Below are 16,878 nucleotides of genomic sequence, written 5' to 3' on the forward strand. Positions count from 1 at the left end.
TCCTCAATGGCTAAAAGATCAACCGCTATATTTCCTTAGGGTGTGATTTAACTTGATGGTTCAATTCTTCTTAAAAATACTATTAATTGGTTTAATGATGGAGACATAATGAAACTTTGAATAACTCTTTTAGAGGCGAAGCCGTTGGGGTTGGCACACTACTGCCACCGCCACCCCGAAGTTTTGAATTCGTCTAATAATACTATGTAAATAATGTTATGACCCCTCTTTTTTGGTATATGATCACGTGGTTTGAATTCGCTTTAATTTAGTTTTTATGTGGAACCTACCAAACACCTCTCATTTCTCTTTCTTAATTTACGTGGAATCACATTGGCTCTTCAACCCATATATATACCTATTGGCTCACTTCTTTCACACATATTGCAACTGAAAATACAGTAAGTTAAAAAGATTTAGTTGTTATAAGCTTATGTGTCTTGGCGTATCTTCTTCTAGTTAGACCTAACTAGTTACCTTCCACCCCACTACCCCCGCTTGCCGAAATCCTACCACTGTCACTACCAAAATAGAATCACTATGAATTATCACAAGACGAGCCCAATGTCTCAACAAGTTTTATATTGATGTGAAAAGTTCACGTGTTCATCCTTCAACTAACTTGACTTGTCACGTGGGCAGTAATTGACAAAATTTACGAGACGTCAGCAATTGACCATATTGTATACATTATTTAAGGACTAATTACTAAAGATTTTTTAAAAAAATTAATTAAAATTCTCTTTAAAAATCAGTGATTAATCATATATTTAAGCTAATATTTTCCTATAAAATAGACAAAGGGCTTTTTTTCCCCAAAGACAAAGAAGAGGGCTTTGATATTTCCTTCCTCCCGCTTGAACCATGTTTGAAAGTCCGTTCCCACCAAACCCGGTTCAAAATCCGTTTACACAGCCAAGTTCTTCACCATGGCCCCACCCCGCACCCGTCAATGTATTTCCCGGGTCAAATAAATAACCCGATTTCCTTTTCCAGTTTCCACTTTCATTCTTCCCTCCCCAAACGACCGTTATCCACAACACACGTGGCCTTTCCTCAACTCAGTTCCCTCCTCCTCCTCCTTCTTCTTCTTCCTTCTTCCACCAGCGAACCACCACAACAAACTCGATTCAGTTCAACCCAACGATGCGTAACCGTTTTCTGAGCTTCTGAAACCGCCGCGAACGCACCGATTCAATGACCCTCTTGCTCTCACCCCCTTCTGCTCTCACCTTCACCAAACTCTTCTTCCCGAGCTCGAACTCCACAACCCAATGGAGGTTCCAGTTCCGATTCCAAGCCCGCGCGAAGACCAAGGAGCTCGTCCTCGGAAACCCCTCGGTCACCGTCGAGAAAGGAAAGTACACCTACGACGTCGAAACCCTAATCAACAAGCTCAGCAGCCTCCCGCCACGTGGCAGCATCGCCCGGTGTCTCGACTCCTTCAAGAGCAAGCTCTCCCTCAACGACTTCGCCGTCGTGTTTAAGGAGTTCGCGCAGCGCGGTGATTGGCAGCGCTCGCTCCGGTTGTTCAAGTATATGCAGAGGCAGATATGGTGCAAGCCTAATGAGCATATATACACTATCATGATGACGCTTTTGGGGAGGGAAGGGTTGTTGGATAAGTGCCGCGAGGTGTTCGATGAAATGCCTAGCCAAGGGGTTCCGCGCAGCGTGTTTGCTTACACCGCGATTATCAATGCATATGGCCGGAATGGTCAGTTTAACGCGTCGCTTGAGCTTCTTGATAGGATGAAGAAGGAGAGGGTTTCACCGAGTATTTTGACTTATAACACTGTGATTAATGCTTGTGCTAGGGGTGGGTTGGATTGGGAAGGGTTGTTGGGGTTGTTTGCTGAGATGAGGCATGAAGGGATACAGCCTGATGTGGTAACTTATAACACGTTGCTCAGCGCGTGTGCTCATAGGGGGTTAGGCGATGAAGCTGAAATGGTGTTTAGGACCATGAATGAAGGTGGGGTTGTTCCTGATATTAATACTTATAGTTATCTTGTTCACACGTTTGGTAAGTTGAATAGACTTGAGAAGGTTTCGGAGCTTCTTAGGGGAATGGAGTCAGGGGGTAGTTTGCCGGATGTTAGCTCTTATAATGTGCTGTTGGAAGCTTATGCGGGTTTAGGGTCCATCAAAGAGGCGATTGGCGTGTTTCGGCAGATGCAGGCGGCGGGGTGTGTGCCGAATGCAGCCACGTATAGTATTCTGTTGAATTTGCATGGGAAGCATGGGAGGTATGATGATGTTCGCGATCTTTTTCTTGAAATGAAGGTGAGCAACACTGACCCTAATGCCGGTACTTATAACATTCTCATACAGGTCTTTGGGGAAGGTGGATACTTTAAGGAGGTGGTCACTTTATTTCATGACATGGTGGAAGAAAACATTGAGCCAAACATGGAGACTTATGAGGGTTTGATATTTGCTTGTGGGAAGGGAGGGCTGTATGAAGATGCCAAGAAAATTTTACTCCACATGAATGAGAAGGGAATAGTGCCAAGTTCCAAGGCTTATACTGGGGTAATTGAAGCATATGGGCAGGCTTCACTGTATGAAGAGGCTCTAGTTGCGTTTAACACTATGTTTGAAGTGGGAAGCGACCCGACAGTTGAGACCTACAATTCACTCGTTCATGCATTTGCAAGGGGGGGATTATACAAAGAAATGGAAGCAATTTTATTCCGGATGGGCGAGTCTGATTTACAACGGGATGTGCATTCATTCAATGGTGTGATTGAAGCTTATAGGCAAGGAGGTCGGTATGAAGAGGCTGTAAAAACTTATGTTGAGATGGGAAACTCAAACTGTGATCCTAATGAGCTGACGCTTGAAGCAGCATTGAGCGTATACTGCTCTGCAGGTCTTGTTGATGAGAGTGAGGATCAGTTCCAAGAAATTAAAGCTTCAGGGATACTGCCTAGTGTTATGTGCTACTGCATGATGCTGGCTCTTTATGCAAAGAGTGATAGGTCAGCTCTCTTTAGTTCGTGTTGCTGTGTTTTGGTGATATTTTAAAATCATTGCAGTGCTACTTTCTAATGTGGTCCAGGTCAAGGAGTTTTTGGCTCATTATCCGCATTCAAACATGACTAGTTTTTGTTATTTTTTGAACAAAGAAATATTGCATAAGTTCATGTGACCAACACTTGTGCAGTTAACAGCATAATTAGGTTATTGGATAATTACAAGCTTAGCTAAATTATTAGTTTTGGTCTTGACTCTTGACATTCCATGTGACTTTCTAATGTGGTTCATTTATTTTTCTCACAATCTTATTTAGATTTATGTAGTATTGCACAATTTTTTAGTAACCACTTCGTCCTTTATTCTTCTACCTCTACAATGAACTTTTTTTGCTGTTATTCCCAGCAAACTCTGAAAAAAAAAATACATCTATATGTTAGGATCAGGATCCTCTCATGTTGAAATTTCTTGTCTATTTACCTCTTCATGTGTATTAAGTGGTTGGGGCCCTTTATATATTTGTATTTCATGTCTCCTCCTTCATTTCTCCAAGGAGGTCAGAATTTTCCTTCATCACTTCTGGTGACCATGAATCTAGTCTTTCCACATTCAATGCCCACTGCTCCAAGATCTGAGCTCTGGCACCAATTTTAGGAGAAGAACAGAAACTGATTTTATGAAAAAAACAATGAAACTACAAGGGTTAATTGGTATTCGAGAGATCAGCTCTCTTCCTAAATGACCTTGATTACAATTCAGATACACTCTCTTTTTCCTCCTTTCTCCTATTTATAACCTATCACCTCCTACTTTCTTATTATCTCCCCCTGGCTTAGCAGGAGGGATTGGATTTTGAACCCCTTTAGTAACTATCTATCTAACAAACTAATATAGGGATTTCCTTAACTAACTAAGGGGTTGCTATCTATTAGGAATTCTCATGCATTTGTTCTATTGGTGCTGTGTTTGTGTAAATAATCTTATTCTGCTAAGTATTAAAGAGCTTCATGTAGAACAGTAGATATATTATTTGTAATCAAGCTTGCTATTGATACATGTTATGACATTTTCTAGTGTGCTTGTATTAATTGAATGAGTAATGTGTGACTCTATTTATATTGAAATTTGAAATTTCCTTAGAGGCTTAGCTCAATTGTTTCAAGTTCTTTTGGCTGCTACTTGATCACAGAATCTAATCCCACTCCAGTTGTTTTACCATCATGTTAGCCTGTCTCCCAACACTTCCTCCTATTAACCAGAGTATGAGTAAATAAAATCAAGTATAGATGTCAATCTTAATTGGAGGTCTAACGAAACAAAAATGATCCGTGATTGATATTTTAACAACTTCTGCCAAATTAGTGTGCTGATTACTATCATGTTTAGTAACCCATCTCACTATATTTAAATGGGGGCCTTCTTTTTTCTTCAATTTGCTATCTGATGCTTGTTTAAGGTAAAGTCAAACTCTGTGTGGACCTTTGTTTAAACTTTTATCACCTATTAATTGCTTTTCTTTTGATGCTTTATTTATGTTTTATACCTGAGATTAAATCTCTTATTGGTATCAGGTCGAATGATGCCTATAATCTAATTGATGAGATGATCACGATAAGGGTGTCAGATATTCATCAAGTGATAGGGCAAATGATCAAGGGAGATTTTGATGATGAGTCTAATTGGCAGATTGTGGAGTATGTCTTTGACAAACTCAATTCTGAAGGATGTGGATATGGAATGAGATTCTACAATGCACTGTTAGAAGCTCTTTGGTGGATGTACCAGAGAGAAAGGGCTGCAAGAGTTCTCAATGAAGCATTAAAGAGAGGGCTTTTCCCAGAACTTTTTCGTAAAAATAAACTTGTGTGGTCTGTGGATGTCCACAGGTATAGTAGCAATCAATGCTTTGTAAACTTGTATTGTTCCTTAATAAGGGAAAAATATACAAAGCCCCCCACTATTGGGGCATTTAGAATTAGAACCTTCAACTTTCAATTCAGGCAATTAACCTCTTTAATTTCAGAAAAGGTCTCCATAACTAACTTACATTCATGTCGAATAATTGATTTTGGAGATTTTAGTTCCTAATCATGAATTCCCCTTAGGAATATATGGATAAATTGGTAGGTTAAGAAATTTAAATGCCAGAATGATAGTGCAGATGAAATGGATAACATATTGGATAAATGTGACTACTGAAACCTTTAAAAATTTTAAAGGGGGAAAATTACTGAAATTGAAAGTTGAGTTGTCTTTTTTTCTTAGCCTCCAAATGAGGAGGTTCTATGCATTTTTATCTTTGATGAATTATATGAAACCTAAAGTTTGGTTGTCTTGCAGGATGTCGGAAGGTGGTGCATTAACCGCGCTATCAATTTGGCTGAACAATATGCAGGAGATGTTCATGACTGGCGAGGATCTTCCTGAGCTTGCATCAGTTGTTGTGGTGTAAGTTGCTTTAAAAACTATTCATTTATTCCTTTTGTGTGTACCACCTTGGACTGAGTCTGAAGCCATTCATGTTAGAGTAAAGGTGTAAAAATCGTGCATTTATAGGTTTGCATCTGATCCACCTTGGTTATGAAGAGGTGGAAATTGCATTGGCATGCTTTCTTTTTTATTGAAAAAAAAGGAATTATCCATTACTTTATTTAAATAACCTTTTAGAGCTTTTCTAACTTTGATATATTTTCGATTCAACCAGTCGGGGTGAAATGGAGAAAAGCGCAAATACCCAAGATTTCCCTATCGCAAAGGCTGCCTTTACATTCCTGCAGGATAATCTCTCATCCTCCTTCACTTTTCCTGGATGGAACAAAGGTCGCATTGTTTGTCAGCAGTCACAACTAAGGCGAATGCTTTCGGGCACAGGATCATCTTCAAGTTCGAAAAAAATGGATCCATTAGTATCTTTAAGTAATACCACTTTGACTGATGCAGGAGCTATGTCATCTAAATCTGATGTGCAAAGTGGTAAAGCTAATGATGTTGATTCTAGAACCGATAGAACAAGAACAGAGCTTCTAACTAGTTCAGTTTAGATTAGAGCAATATAGGAAATCTTATTCTTCACTTCCCTATGCCCTGTTTTGGTTGATTTGAAATTAAGATTAGGGCACTGTACTATTTGTTAGACTAATAATGTTCAAAGTGGGCTGGCATTCTGGTCTCCAAAATTTTGGTAAATATGTTCTCAAGGTATCTGAAGAAAGCTCAATTGGCCATTGGCACCAATGTTTACCTGTGCATTTGATTCCTGATTCTGCATAGGATACACCATAAAAACAATAAACATGTTTCTTTTGATCTTTATTCATAAATGTTAATTTGCTGATAGTTCTTACTTTTGGACACTTTCTGATCACATTTGACAGATACAAAACAAATTATTATTGTACTACGTTGAGAGTACATAAAAAACCTGCCACCACTTTGCAGTTCCAACTCCATGGTCGAAATGCAAGTTTGTGGTGACCAGAAAATCACAATGAGCTCATTGCTCACCCCCTTGCTTTGCTTGGTAGTCTGCGCATAAGTTCTTTGTCTGTCTCATGATAGAAATAAATTTAATTTAAATGGGGACTATCTTGCAAAACAAGGCCGTGAGCAAGATGAGTCTGGTTCTTCAACCTCTGGTCACTCGTATTTCATTTTTCGTGAAAGCTTAGGCTGATGGGATGTAGTTTGAGAGGCAGTAGATTTTTTTGGTTTAGTTTTTCTTCATTATTGATAGTAGTTAGAAGTAAGTTTGTAATTTGTTACGTGTTAATTAAGTTATTTTTAGTTATTTACCAATTTGATGTATAAAAACACAATTCCTTAATGATTGAAAGTTAGTTTTCATTTTTTCAATTTATGGAATCAGATTACACATTATGGAGTTTTTGTTGAACAGGGTATTGTTGTGCGTGTAATGTAAACTCTTGAGGATGTATTTGTGCAGGATTTCAAAACAATGATATTTGACCAGTATATTTTTTACCTTTATGGCCGTGGCTGCATTTCTTGGTCCTCTTATGCTTTTGAACATGTTTTTGTTGGAGAAATCAAACAAAGGGGGTAAAGTTTCTGGCTTTCATAACTGGCTGCAAGTGTGGTTGACTACTAGGTTGCTTTTAAGACTTTTATTTTCTGCTTTTTGTATATCTTTGGGGCTGGATTTTTTTTCTTACTAAATTTTATGCCAGCAAACAGGTCCTCAGCTGTTTATGCATATCTAGTTATCTACTGTCTCTTATTTATGTTTAATCTGATATGGGCTATGGCTTTGTTAACACAGATGATCATTCATTAAAAGAAGTAATGAAGATGTTAGACCTGATCCACATTCTCACAACTGACCATAATGATGTTAACAGAAGTGATGTTACAATGTTTGCTTATATCCCTTCAGAGGAATGGTTCATATGAAGTAACAATTAACTTCTTTCAATCTCCATTTTCACGCATCATATTTTATATAAGAAACTTTTTCCGCCGAGATTGGGAAGTGGTTACTATCATGTTAATTCATCTATATGTTTAATTATATAGTATTAGATTGATCAAGTTAGAATTAAGTTAATGTAGTTAGAAGTAGTATGTTTGCAATTTTTTAAATGTTATTTAAGTTATTAATTTTAGTTTTAAATCAGATTTAGTTAGTTATTTGGGTTAATCGTCTACTTGGTCCCTGTCTTTGTCTCACCGTCTGAAATTAGTCCCTTCCCGGAAAATTTGCAAATCTGGATCCTCTCGTTTGCAATAAGTCTGGAGCAGGTCCTCGCCGGAGCCCGGAGCTCCGGCGAGTGATGAATAGGCATGCTGACTCAATTAAGTGAGCTGACATGGATTTTTAAAAAAATAAAAAAAATTACATGTCAAATAATTTAACCCAATTAACCAAAATAAAACCTTTTAACAAATCAAATCCAAACCTAATTAACAAAATCAATTCCCCCTCCCCAAATTAACCTCAATTCCCCCAAATCTTAAATCACATATTCAGAAACACACCAATTCCAAACCCTAATTCTTCTGGAACCTTCCTCTTCATCTTTCACCCACCGCCATGGACACTCTTCTTCTTCTTGAACCTTCCTCTTCATCTCTCATGAACCACTTCTTCACCCCACGACAGCCGCGTCTTCACCTTTCTTCTCCACCCCACCACGACAATGTTAAAGAGACGGGCAAGGATGAAGGGCTCACAAGCTGGAAAGAAAGGAAGAGGGGCTTGAGGCCACGGACGACGACGGCGTCTTCTGCAACGACGCCGTTTTCCCGCTCTTCAACCGCGACCGCCTGAAGAACAACCGGAGCAGCACACGACCGCGTTGACACTTCGCCGGAGCCAACGCGGTCCTCTTGTTCTCTCGATCTGCCCTTTGTTCTTGTTTTGCTTCTTCTTCTTCTTTCTTTGTCAATGTCTCTTTGGTGTTGGTGCGTTGGTGGTATGAAAGGGAAGAAAATGGTTGCTGGGTTGTTGAGGTTGCAGGAGGTGGGGGTGGGTTTCAGGGTGGTGGTGGCGACTGGCGAGTCTGGTTGGGTTTGGGTGGTGGTTTCTCGGTGGCTGGGTATGGGTGGGGTTGTTGAGCTTGCTGGAGGTGGGGGTGGATTTCTGGGTTCGTAGGTGAAGATGAAAAGGGACCTTGATCGAAGAAAGAAGGGACCTGGGTCAAGAGTGAAGTCCCATGAGTTGAGACATGATCCTGGATTCAAAGAAGAAACCCCATCTAAAGGAGAGTGTTGATGGATGAAAGAGTAGTGATGTGAAGGGAGTGCAGATGGGGTTTAGTGAATTCTTCTTGCCTGCAGTGAAGATGAAGATGGAAGAACAATATTAGGAATTGTGATTGATTTAGGGTTAGGAATTGAAACTGGAATTGCAGAATATGAAACCTAATTTGGGGAATTTGAATTAATTTGGGGGAATTGATTCTGTTTAGAATTAATTTGGGGAATTGATTTTGTTAATTAATTTAGGGTTTATTTGGGTAATTAATTTGACATGTAATTTTTAATTTTTTTTCTCTTTCCACGTAAGCCTCATTTATCTAGTCAGCATGCCTATTCATCACTCGCCGGAGCTCCGGGCTCCGGCGAGGACCTGCTCCAGACTTATTGCAAACGAGAGGACCCAAATTTACAAATTTTCCGGGGAGGGACTAATTTCAGATGGCGAGATAAAGACAGGGACCAAGTAGACGATTAACCCTAGTTATTTTACAACAATGATATATACACATCTCCTTTTTTATACGCTTTATTTCGGAAAAATTTAGCATACACATCCCCCTTTTGACCTGTTACTTCAGATTTTTTTTGATTTTTTATATTTTTGAAAATTAAAAAAGTTAATATATTATACAATTATTAAGTAAATACTTACAATATAATTATGGTTCATTTAACATTAACCCATGTGGTAACCCATGTGGTAAATAAGTAAGGTATATAAGTTAAAAAAATTAAATAATGTAAAAAATCTTTTAACCACATTAATGGTAATCAGATCTACCCAACTTACCCCATCTACCCATCCATACACCATTCAATTCAATTAAACCAATTCCTATTATCCTCTCCAACTCCACACACAAACCAATCCAGAATGTTCATCTAGGGTTCCTAGCCACCCTCCACACCCACCATCGAACACTCCAATCTTCTCCGTCTCCAGAACCCTCCATCCTTCTCCCACTCCAATCTTCTATGTCCCCAACATCCCCTTCGAACCCCACATCCCCTTCGAAACCCACCTCCCCCTTCGAAACCCACATCCCCCATCGTTTGAAACCCACACCTAGATATCGATGGAAACCTTCCATCCTTGTCGTGGGTTTTTTTCGATCGAGGCTGGGTGTGGCTTTGTTATCGTCGTCGCATGTCTCCAAACACATGGTTCTTTTGTTATCCTCTATCGCAATCGAAACACATCGTTCGTGAAAGACATTTTTTGGATCTCCCTGTTCATGTCCACGGATCTTCGATTCTGGACCTATTCCTCTTTCTCCCACGCGTAAGTGTTTCGATTCCCTCTTCTCTTGATTTCTGGGTTGAAATTTGGGGATTTCTAGGTTGAAATTTGGGGATTTTGGAAATAATTTGGGGAAAATGGTCATCTTGGTTAAATTGATTTGGGGTTTTGGATGATTTTACAAATTAGGGTTTTCGGGCTCAAAAATTTGGGATTTTGGAAATTGTTTGCTGAAAATGGTGACTTGGGTTAAATTAATTTGTTGTTTTTGCATGCATTTTTTAAATTAGGTTTTTTTGTGGTATAAATTTGGGATTTTCATTAAGTTGATTTCGGGTTTAGGGTACATTAGCTGATTTCTTGTTGTCTCTGGAATTGAATCACTGTTGTAATTGCATAATTTTCTGGGTATTGATTTGGGGATCAACTCATCTATGCATTTTATAATTGATTTGATCTGATTGATTGAATGCATACTAACAATTGTTATTTGTTGAACTTAGGGTTTATCGGCTAATCATCCGAAAATCAAAATCAATGAGAAAGAAAGAAGAAGGAGGTGAATCTGGGAATGCTGGGAGTGCTTGACGGAGCCAGTGTAACATTTTGTTTTTTTGTCCGGTAAGGTTAGTGGGCCGTTGGCATATATTTTTTTTCTTACTTCCTCGTTTTTTGTTTGGCCTCTTGTTTTTTGTTTGGCCCATTTAGTTTTTTCCCCGAATTCCTCATGGGCCTTATTACTTATAAACTTGTCAAAATGAAGTATGGTTTCTGCAGTGATTGGATCAAGCTTGTGATGAATCTGGTTAGGGGAGTCTCCTACAGGTACAAAATAAATGGTGTCATAGGGGACAAACTTATCCCTGAATGAGGACTCTGACAAGGAGATCCTCTATCTCCTTATTTGTTCTTATTGGCAATGGATGTGCTCTCTAATACCCTAAACAGGGGTCTACAAACAGGTTTGCTGAATGGTTTTCATATGTCTCCTACTTGTCCCAAGCTCACCCACCTTTTTTTTGCCGATGATGCCATCTTATTTGCCAAGGCTTCGGAAGCAGAACTTTACCAATTACATAAAATTCTAAACACCTTTTCGAAGGCATCAGGGCAGAGGATCAATATACAGAAGTCTGGCCTTATGGGGGGAAAGCACCTGCTGAGAAGCAGGAAGGTTACCTTAGCCAACATCTTAGGAATACAAGTCTGGGACAAACCAGAAATGTACCTAGGAATGCCAGTAGAGTGGGGAAGATCAAAAGCAAAGTCTTTGCAGTGGATTAAAGAGAAGATCCTGAATAAGATTCAAGGATGGAGTGGCAACCTTCTAAACCAGGCAGGGAAGGAGGTTCTTATCAAGTCAGTCCTTCAGGCAATTCCTTCTTTTGCAATGTCAATTCTGAAATTTCCTAAGTCCTTCTGTTCTCAAATTTGCTCCAAAATTGCTCAATTCTGGTGGAGGGGGAAAAAACAGCGGGGGATACATTGGAAGAAATGGGAAATCCTAACTTACAGAAAAGAGGAAGGTGGTATGTGTTTCAAAGACCTCGAAAGCATGAATCAAGCTTTATTGGGTAAACAGGCTTGGAGAATTTTACAAAATCCACATGCCCTCTGGGTGCAGATTTTAAAGGGATTGTATTTCCCAAACTGTGATTTCTTACAGGCAAGGAAGAGAAGGTTAAATTCTTGGGTCTGGACGACTCTTCTTCATGGCAGAGATTTGATCCTCAAACATGGGCAATGAAATGTTGGTAATGGGAACATAGTGGAAGTCTCCGGGCACAAGTGGGTCGCAACGAATACTCTCCTTCAAGGAGGCCCAACAGGAACCAAAGTTGGGGGAGCTTATTAACAACGAAAATCATTAGTGGGATGTCCAGAAAATTCGCCAAGTACTCCCAAGCACTGAGGTTGGTAAAGTCATCCAAACCCCCTTTAGACTCACTGACGGAGAAGATAAACTGATTTGGCACTATAGACCTTCAGGGACTTATGAAGTGAAATCTGGGTACAGGCAAGCCAGAGGAAAAAAAAATCATCCATCTCAGAGGACCTCTTCTTCCACCAATCCAACTGATAAGCTCTGGAAAACCATCTGGAATAGCAGGCTGCATAACAAGATTAAATAGTTTATGTGGAAACTTTGCCATAACGCAATTCCTCTGAAGGGCAACCTTAGTAGACGAGGGTGTGGAAGAGATAACCTCTGTCCCATTTGTGAGACAGAAGAGGAGAATATAAACCACTGCTTCTTTGGGTGCCAGTGGACGAGACCGGTTTGGTTTGTGGGAACTTTGCAATTAAATACTACCGACATGGAAGGGAGCTCCTTTGGTCAATGGCTAGAAAGGAAGTTCCAAATCTTAGCTCAGAGGGGAGATGAGGCTGACTCTGCCATTTGCTATCTGGGATATACCTTATGGGAGCTGTGGAAGATGCGAAATGCCTATGTTTTTAACGATTACAAGCCAAACCCAGCCTTTTGCATTCAAAGGATCAATTTGGCTTTTCAGGAAGGTAAACCTGGAGTTATTACATCCCCGGAAACCTCTGAGATCCATCCCCTCACAAAGAGGTCTTACCAGTGGAGGAGACCACCTCGAGGCTTCCAGAAGTGTAATACCGACGCAGGTCTCAACAATCACAAAAATAAGGCTATGGGAAGTATGATCTTTAGGAATGACAAAGGAGATATTACCTTTGGCTCAACCTCTCGCTTCTTCACCTCCAAACCTCTCATCGCAGAGGCCTTAGCTCTCAGGGCAGCATCTCTTGCAGCAGCAAACATGAAAATGGAGAAAATTTTATTTGAATCAGACAATCTTCAACTGATAGAGGCTTGCCTAAGAAGGAAAACTATGGGAGCTATACAAAATATTGTGGAAGACATTTTGACTTGGAAGAAGGATTTCCCCACTTGGGGATTTACCTGGACAGGAAGATCCGAGAACCATAGTGCTCATGTACTCTCCAATTTAGCTCTCCATGACTCGCTAAACCCTCAGCGGCGATGGAATCCTCCTCAAGAACTCTGGAGTGCTCTGGTAAGAGATAAACAACTTTCCCAGGAATACATCATCAAGGACTCAGGGAGACATGAAGGAGATAGAACTGGAATTGGTTGATTCTGGTTTTTCACAGGGGACTTTATGCAAGCTTTGGTCTTTGCAGCTGCTAGATCCAGTCTTCCTCAAGCGGCTGTGTGCATGCAGTGAAGGTTTTTTGTGTGGTTGCTAGCTTTACCGTTCTCATGCCTTCTCCCTGTCCAGCATTGAGATTCCCGGTTTATTAATTATGTATAGTTGGAAGTTGAGCAATCACTGTCTTGGTTATAATGCATGTCCCCTGTTTTGTCTGTTTCTTTGACTGACTATGCCATGTGCTTATTGCCGTATTCTTTGGCTTTGTATTCAGTTGTTCTTGGGCCAGGTCCACTATTAATGAAAGCTCATCAAACTTTGACAAAAAAAACTAAGTATTTATTTTTAATTGACAAAAAAAAAGTATTATTTATTTAAAAAAAGTATTAATTAATTTGATATTAAATATTATTTTTTAAAATTTAAATAAATAATGAATATTAAATATTGTAATAAATTAAAAATAAATGTTAATTTGAAAAAAAATAAATTATTATTATTTAATAAATTATTTAATTTTAAAAAAATAAATATTAAATTAAAAGAATAAATATTTAAATATTATTATTGAATATTTAAATTTAACAATTCATAAGATATTTAAATTTGAATATTATTTTCTTTAATAATTAAATATTCAATAATTTTGAAAAATAATTAAATGAAATTATTGGAACATTATTAAATATTAATTTCTATTTAAATAATAAATTTTAAAATATTATTACCTAAAAATAATATGCTGTACTGTCGTTAGTCTTCTTCCTTCATGACCTCTTTCTCTTTCTCTCTCAGCTTCTTTTTGCTGACACGCATGTTGCTTGTTCAGCTAACATAGCACGTGAAGTGCAAAAGCTTACTCTCCTTCCTCTTTCTTTTGAACTTTGAACGACCACAGATGACAGACGTAGGTTTAAAGCCTACTCTGTCTCTGTACTCTGTTGCAGCTTTGGCAGCTTGCATAGTGTTGTCCAGTCGATTGAGTAATAATACACAGTAAATATATTATCTAATATAATATACTTAGTTATATAGCCAAGGTAGGGATACATCCAAACCAGTTTCAAAAAATGCAAAGACAAAATAGGGTACGACCACCACCACTTGAGGCAACAATAGGTAGATATGTTGTTTTTGTTGGTAGAGAGTCTGAGATATACACAAATTGACATGATTGCAACCGGCAGGTTTATGGATTCCCTGATTCATATTTTAAAAAATACCCCACTTGCGAGGAAGATGCTGGCGCGTGGATGCGTTTTTTGGCCGAGGGAGGTATGAGGAACTTTCCTCGTAGAGGAGCAAGGCCAATGGAACATGTTCACTGGGAGGGGGATTTACACTTTGCCCCCTCCCCTGCTGCATCTGGAGGCTTGGATGAGTCTTTGAGAGAGTCATCCTCTGAAAATCAAGGGCTCGGGATTTCAAATGCTCGACCAAGAAATAACATGTGGGATTCCATGTGTTTTATTTTGTTTGGTATTTTCCTTGGCATGATGCTGACATCATATGTGATTTCTTAGTTTTGTTGTTTTGTAATTTGACATTAAATGTTTTTTTTAATTATGTATGTCTGTGTGTTGTGTTGTATCCAAGTGTTATTGTAATGTGTAATATATATTAATTTAAGTTGTTTATGTTTGGAATGCATGTCTGTTTTATTTAATTTAATGTTAAATTTAAATTAAATGATAATCTTGAATGATTCTGGATTGGATTGTGGGTCCTGAGTTCAGTTCATTGTTAGAAATGGAAGTGGTTTTGTGTTTCTGATCGTGGGGTCCCACGGTCTTACTTGGAAAATTCTAGTCCTTTTGTAACTATGTTTAAACTACCTAGTTGAAGTGAAAGTGACTGAGTAATGGGCTGATTGGTGACTACTTGTAAACCCAACAAAGTGACAAAGTGTACTATATTACTATTAAATTGAATTGGGTTTCAACACCCACCCTATCACAATCACAATCCTCTGAAGTAAGATACTCTTACCCTTACCCTACTCTCCTCTTCCCTACTCTTACTCTTGAGTCTTGTTGAACCTGTTTGGAATTTGGCTAACTCTAACTCTATTTTCGTGTAAGTCATGGGTGGATCTGAACCTGGAAAGTTTGTTGAGGATGAACCAAGCCTCAATACTCCATTGGATGGAGGGGAAGGAAGGTTAGTTGATTTATTCTTGTTGCCTTGTAACATCATTTTGATTTGAACTATCTTCGTAACTTGAGTTTTTCTCTTTTTCTCTTCCATTATTTAACATCAGATCTTTAAAAAAGAATAACATTGTTTAAAAATTTGTTACATTTATTTATTTAGCATTATTTTTCTTGCCTTCAAGAACTAAGTTTGTAATATCAGTTTCAACATTATTTCTTGTCTTCAACAATTATGTAACATGAGTTTCAAAATATTCTTATTTATAATGAGATATTCCAGAAATCATCCAAGAACTAAGTTTCTAACCTCTTCTCTTGTATTAAATCTTCAGCTTAGATATGATGACAGACATTGTACATGAGGAGGCTAGGGTGGTCGAGCATTTTGATCCAACAGCACTTTGCAGTGATGTTAAACAGATTAACATTGCTGTTATTAGTCTTGCTGGGTCGGTGAAAGCTGCGTTGCTGAAGTTCGAAAGTGTAGATGCTCGGCTAGAGGAATTTCAAACTATTCAGGCTGGGATGCAAGCTAATATGGTGAGGGTAGACAAGTATTTGAGCATGGTTGAGAAACCAGTTGTAACAAAACCACATCCCAAAGGTGTTAGTCAGTCTAAAGGGTTTGCATCTTCTGCTGGTATGAAATTTAAAGCCACTACATTGGAGCCTAAAGGTGGTAGTCAATCAAAAGGGAAAAGTGCATCTGGTGCTGGTATTAGGTCTAAACGCATTTCAACTTCTGCTGGTAACAACAAAAGGATGAAGACAAGAGCTGCAACTGAGATCATGGAAAATGACATATTGAATGTTGATTTTGATGGAGCTGATTTGGAGATTGATGAAGGTGCATCTGCTGCTATCCAAACCCAAGAGAGTGATGTTGATGTTGTTGCTAGTGCTGAAAATCTGTGTACTCCAGAAACTCCAAAGAACCCACCCTTTCTTACATCTTGGTTGCAAAAACGTTTTAGGAGTGCTACATCTATGGAGGTAATCTTCTTAGTAGTTGACAAGCTTTAAATTTTTATTTCTAAATGACATCCTAAGTGTTTGTGTTTGACCTTGAATCTGCAATGTTGTAGGGAGTTATTGGAGCCTTTGTGAGGAAAGATGTTGAAGAAACAAAGCAGAAGCTATTTCATTCCCCGTGTTCCGCCAAAAAGCCTCCAAGCAATTTTCTAACTACTCTCCCTGCCTCTAAAGTCATTAACCCGGTGACGCAAGCAAGACTATACATTCGGCCTTCACCTGCTCCCATTTTTCCCAAGGTAATTGTAACAATATAAAGTGCTGAAATAACAGTATTATTTGTAATTAACTGGTGTGAAATGTTAAATTGTTCTTTAATATTAATAATTAACTTATTATTTATGATGACAGAGTGCCAATTTAAAGTTTAACCTCCCTTCGGAGTTTGACTGAGGTCATTTTGAAGCTCAAGCTGCTGTGTACTTATTCCAAAAGGACCAAGACCCAAAGTAAGTTGATGTTTATTATTTGTAATCTGTTACAATCCTGTTTACATACTTAATGTCTTGCGCTGCTGTGTAACAGGGAGGTTGTCCTAACAATGGATTCTTATGAAGCAAGGAGAAAGGATTTTGATTGCTTGGTGCCTGGTCAACAAATTACAGATAAGGTG

General features: G+C 38.7%; 3 protein-coding genes across 3 annotated transcripts; all 3 read left to right on the forward strand.

Annotated features, from left to right (window-relative positions):
• The first annotated feature begins 997 nt into the window (after positions 1-997).
• LOC130711529 (pentatricopeptide repeat-containing protein At1g74850, chloroplastic) lies at positions 998-6,291 on the forward strand. The gene is made up of 4 exons (XM_057561198.1): positions 998-2,984; positions 4,551-4,865; positions 5,320-5,427; positions 5,684-6,291. Exons 1-4 carry the CDS (start codon positions 1,198-1,200, stop codon positions 6,018-6,020), a joined length of 2,547 nt encoding a protein of 848 aa, XP_057417181.1. The 5' UTR covers positions 998-1,197; the 3' UTR covers positions 6,021-6,291.
• A 4,565-nt stretch (positions 6,292-10,856) lies between these two features.
• On the forward strand, positions 10,857-11,695 carry LOC130713040 (uncharacterized). Its single transcript, XM_057562844.1, has 2 exons — positions 10,857-11,466; positions 11,604-11,695. Exons 1-2 carry the CDS (start codon positions 10,857-10,859, stop codon positions 11,693-11,695), a joined length of 702 nt encoding a protein of 233 aa, XP_057418827.1.
• A 560-nt stretch (positions 11,696-12,255) lies between these two features.
• LOC130713041 (uncharacterized) lies at positions 12,256-13,065 on the forward strand. The gene has a single exon (XM_057562845.1). It carries the CDS (start codon positions 12,256-12,258, stop codon positions 13,063-13,065), a length of 810 nt encoding a protein of 269 aa, XP_057418828.1.
• Positions 13,066-16,878: the final 3,813 nt, after the last annotated feature.

This window comes from Lotus japonicus, chromosome 4, assembly GCF_012489685.1.
Source record: "Lotus japonicus ecotype B-129 chromosome 4, LjGifu_v1.2".
Taxonomy (NCBI): Eukaryota; Viridiplantae; Streptophyta; class Magnoliopsida; order Fabales; family Fabaceae; genus Lotus; species Lotus japonicus.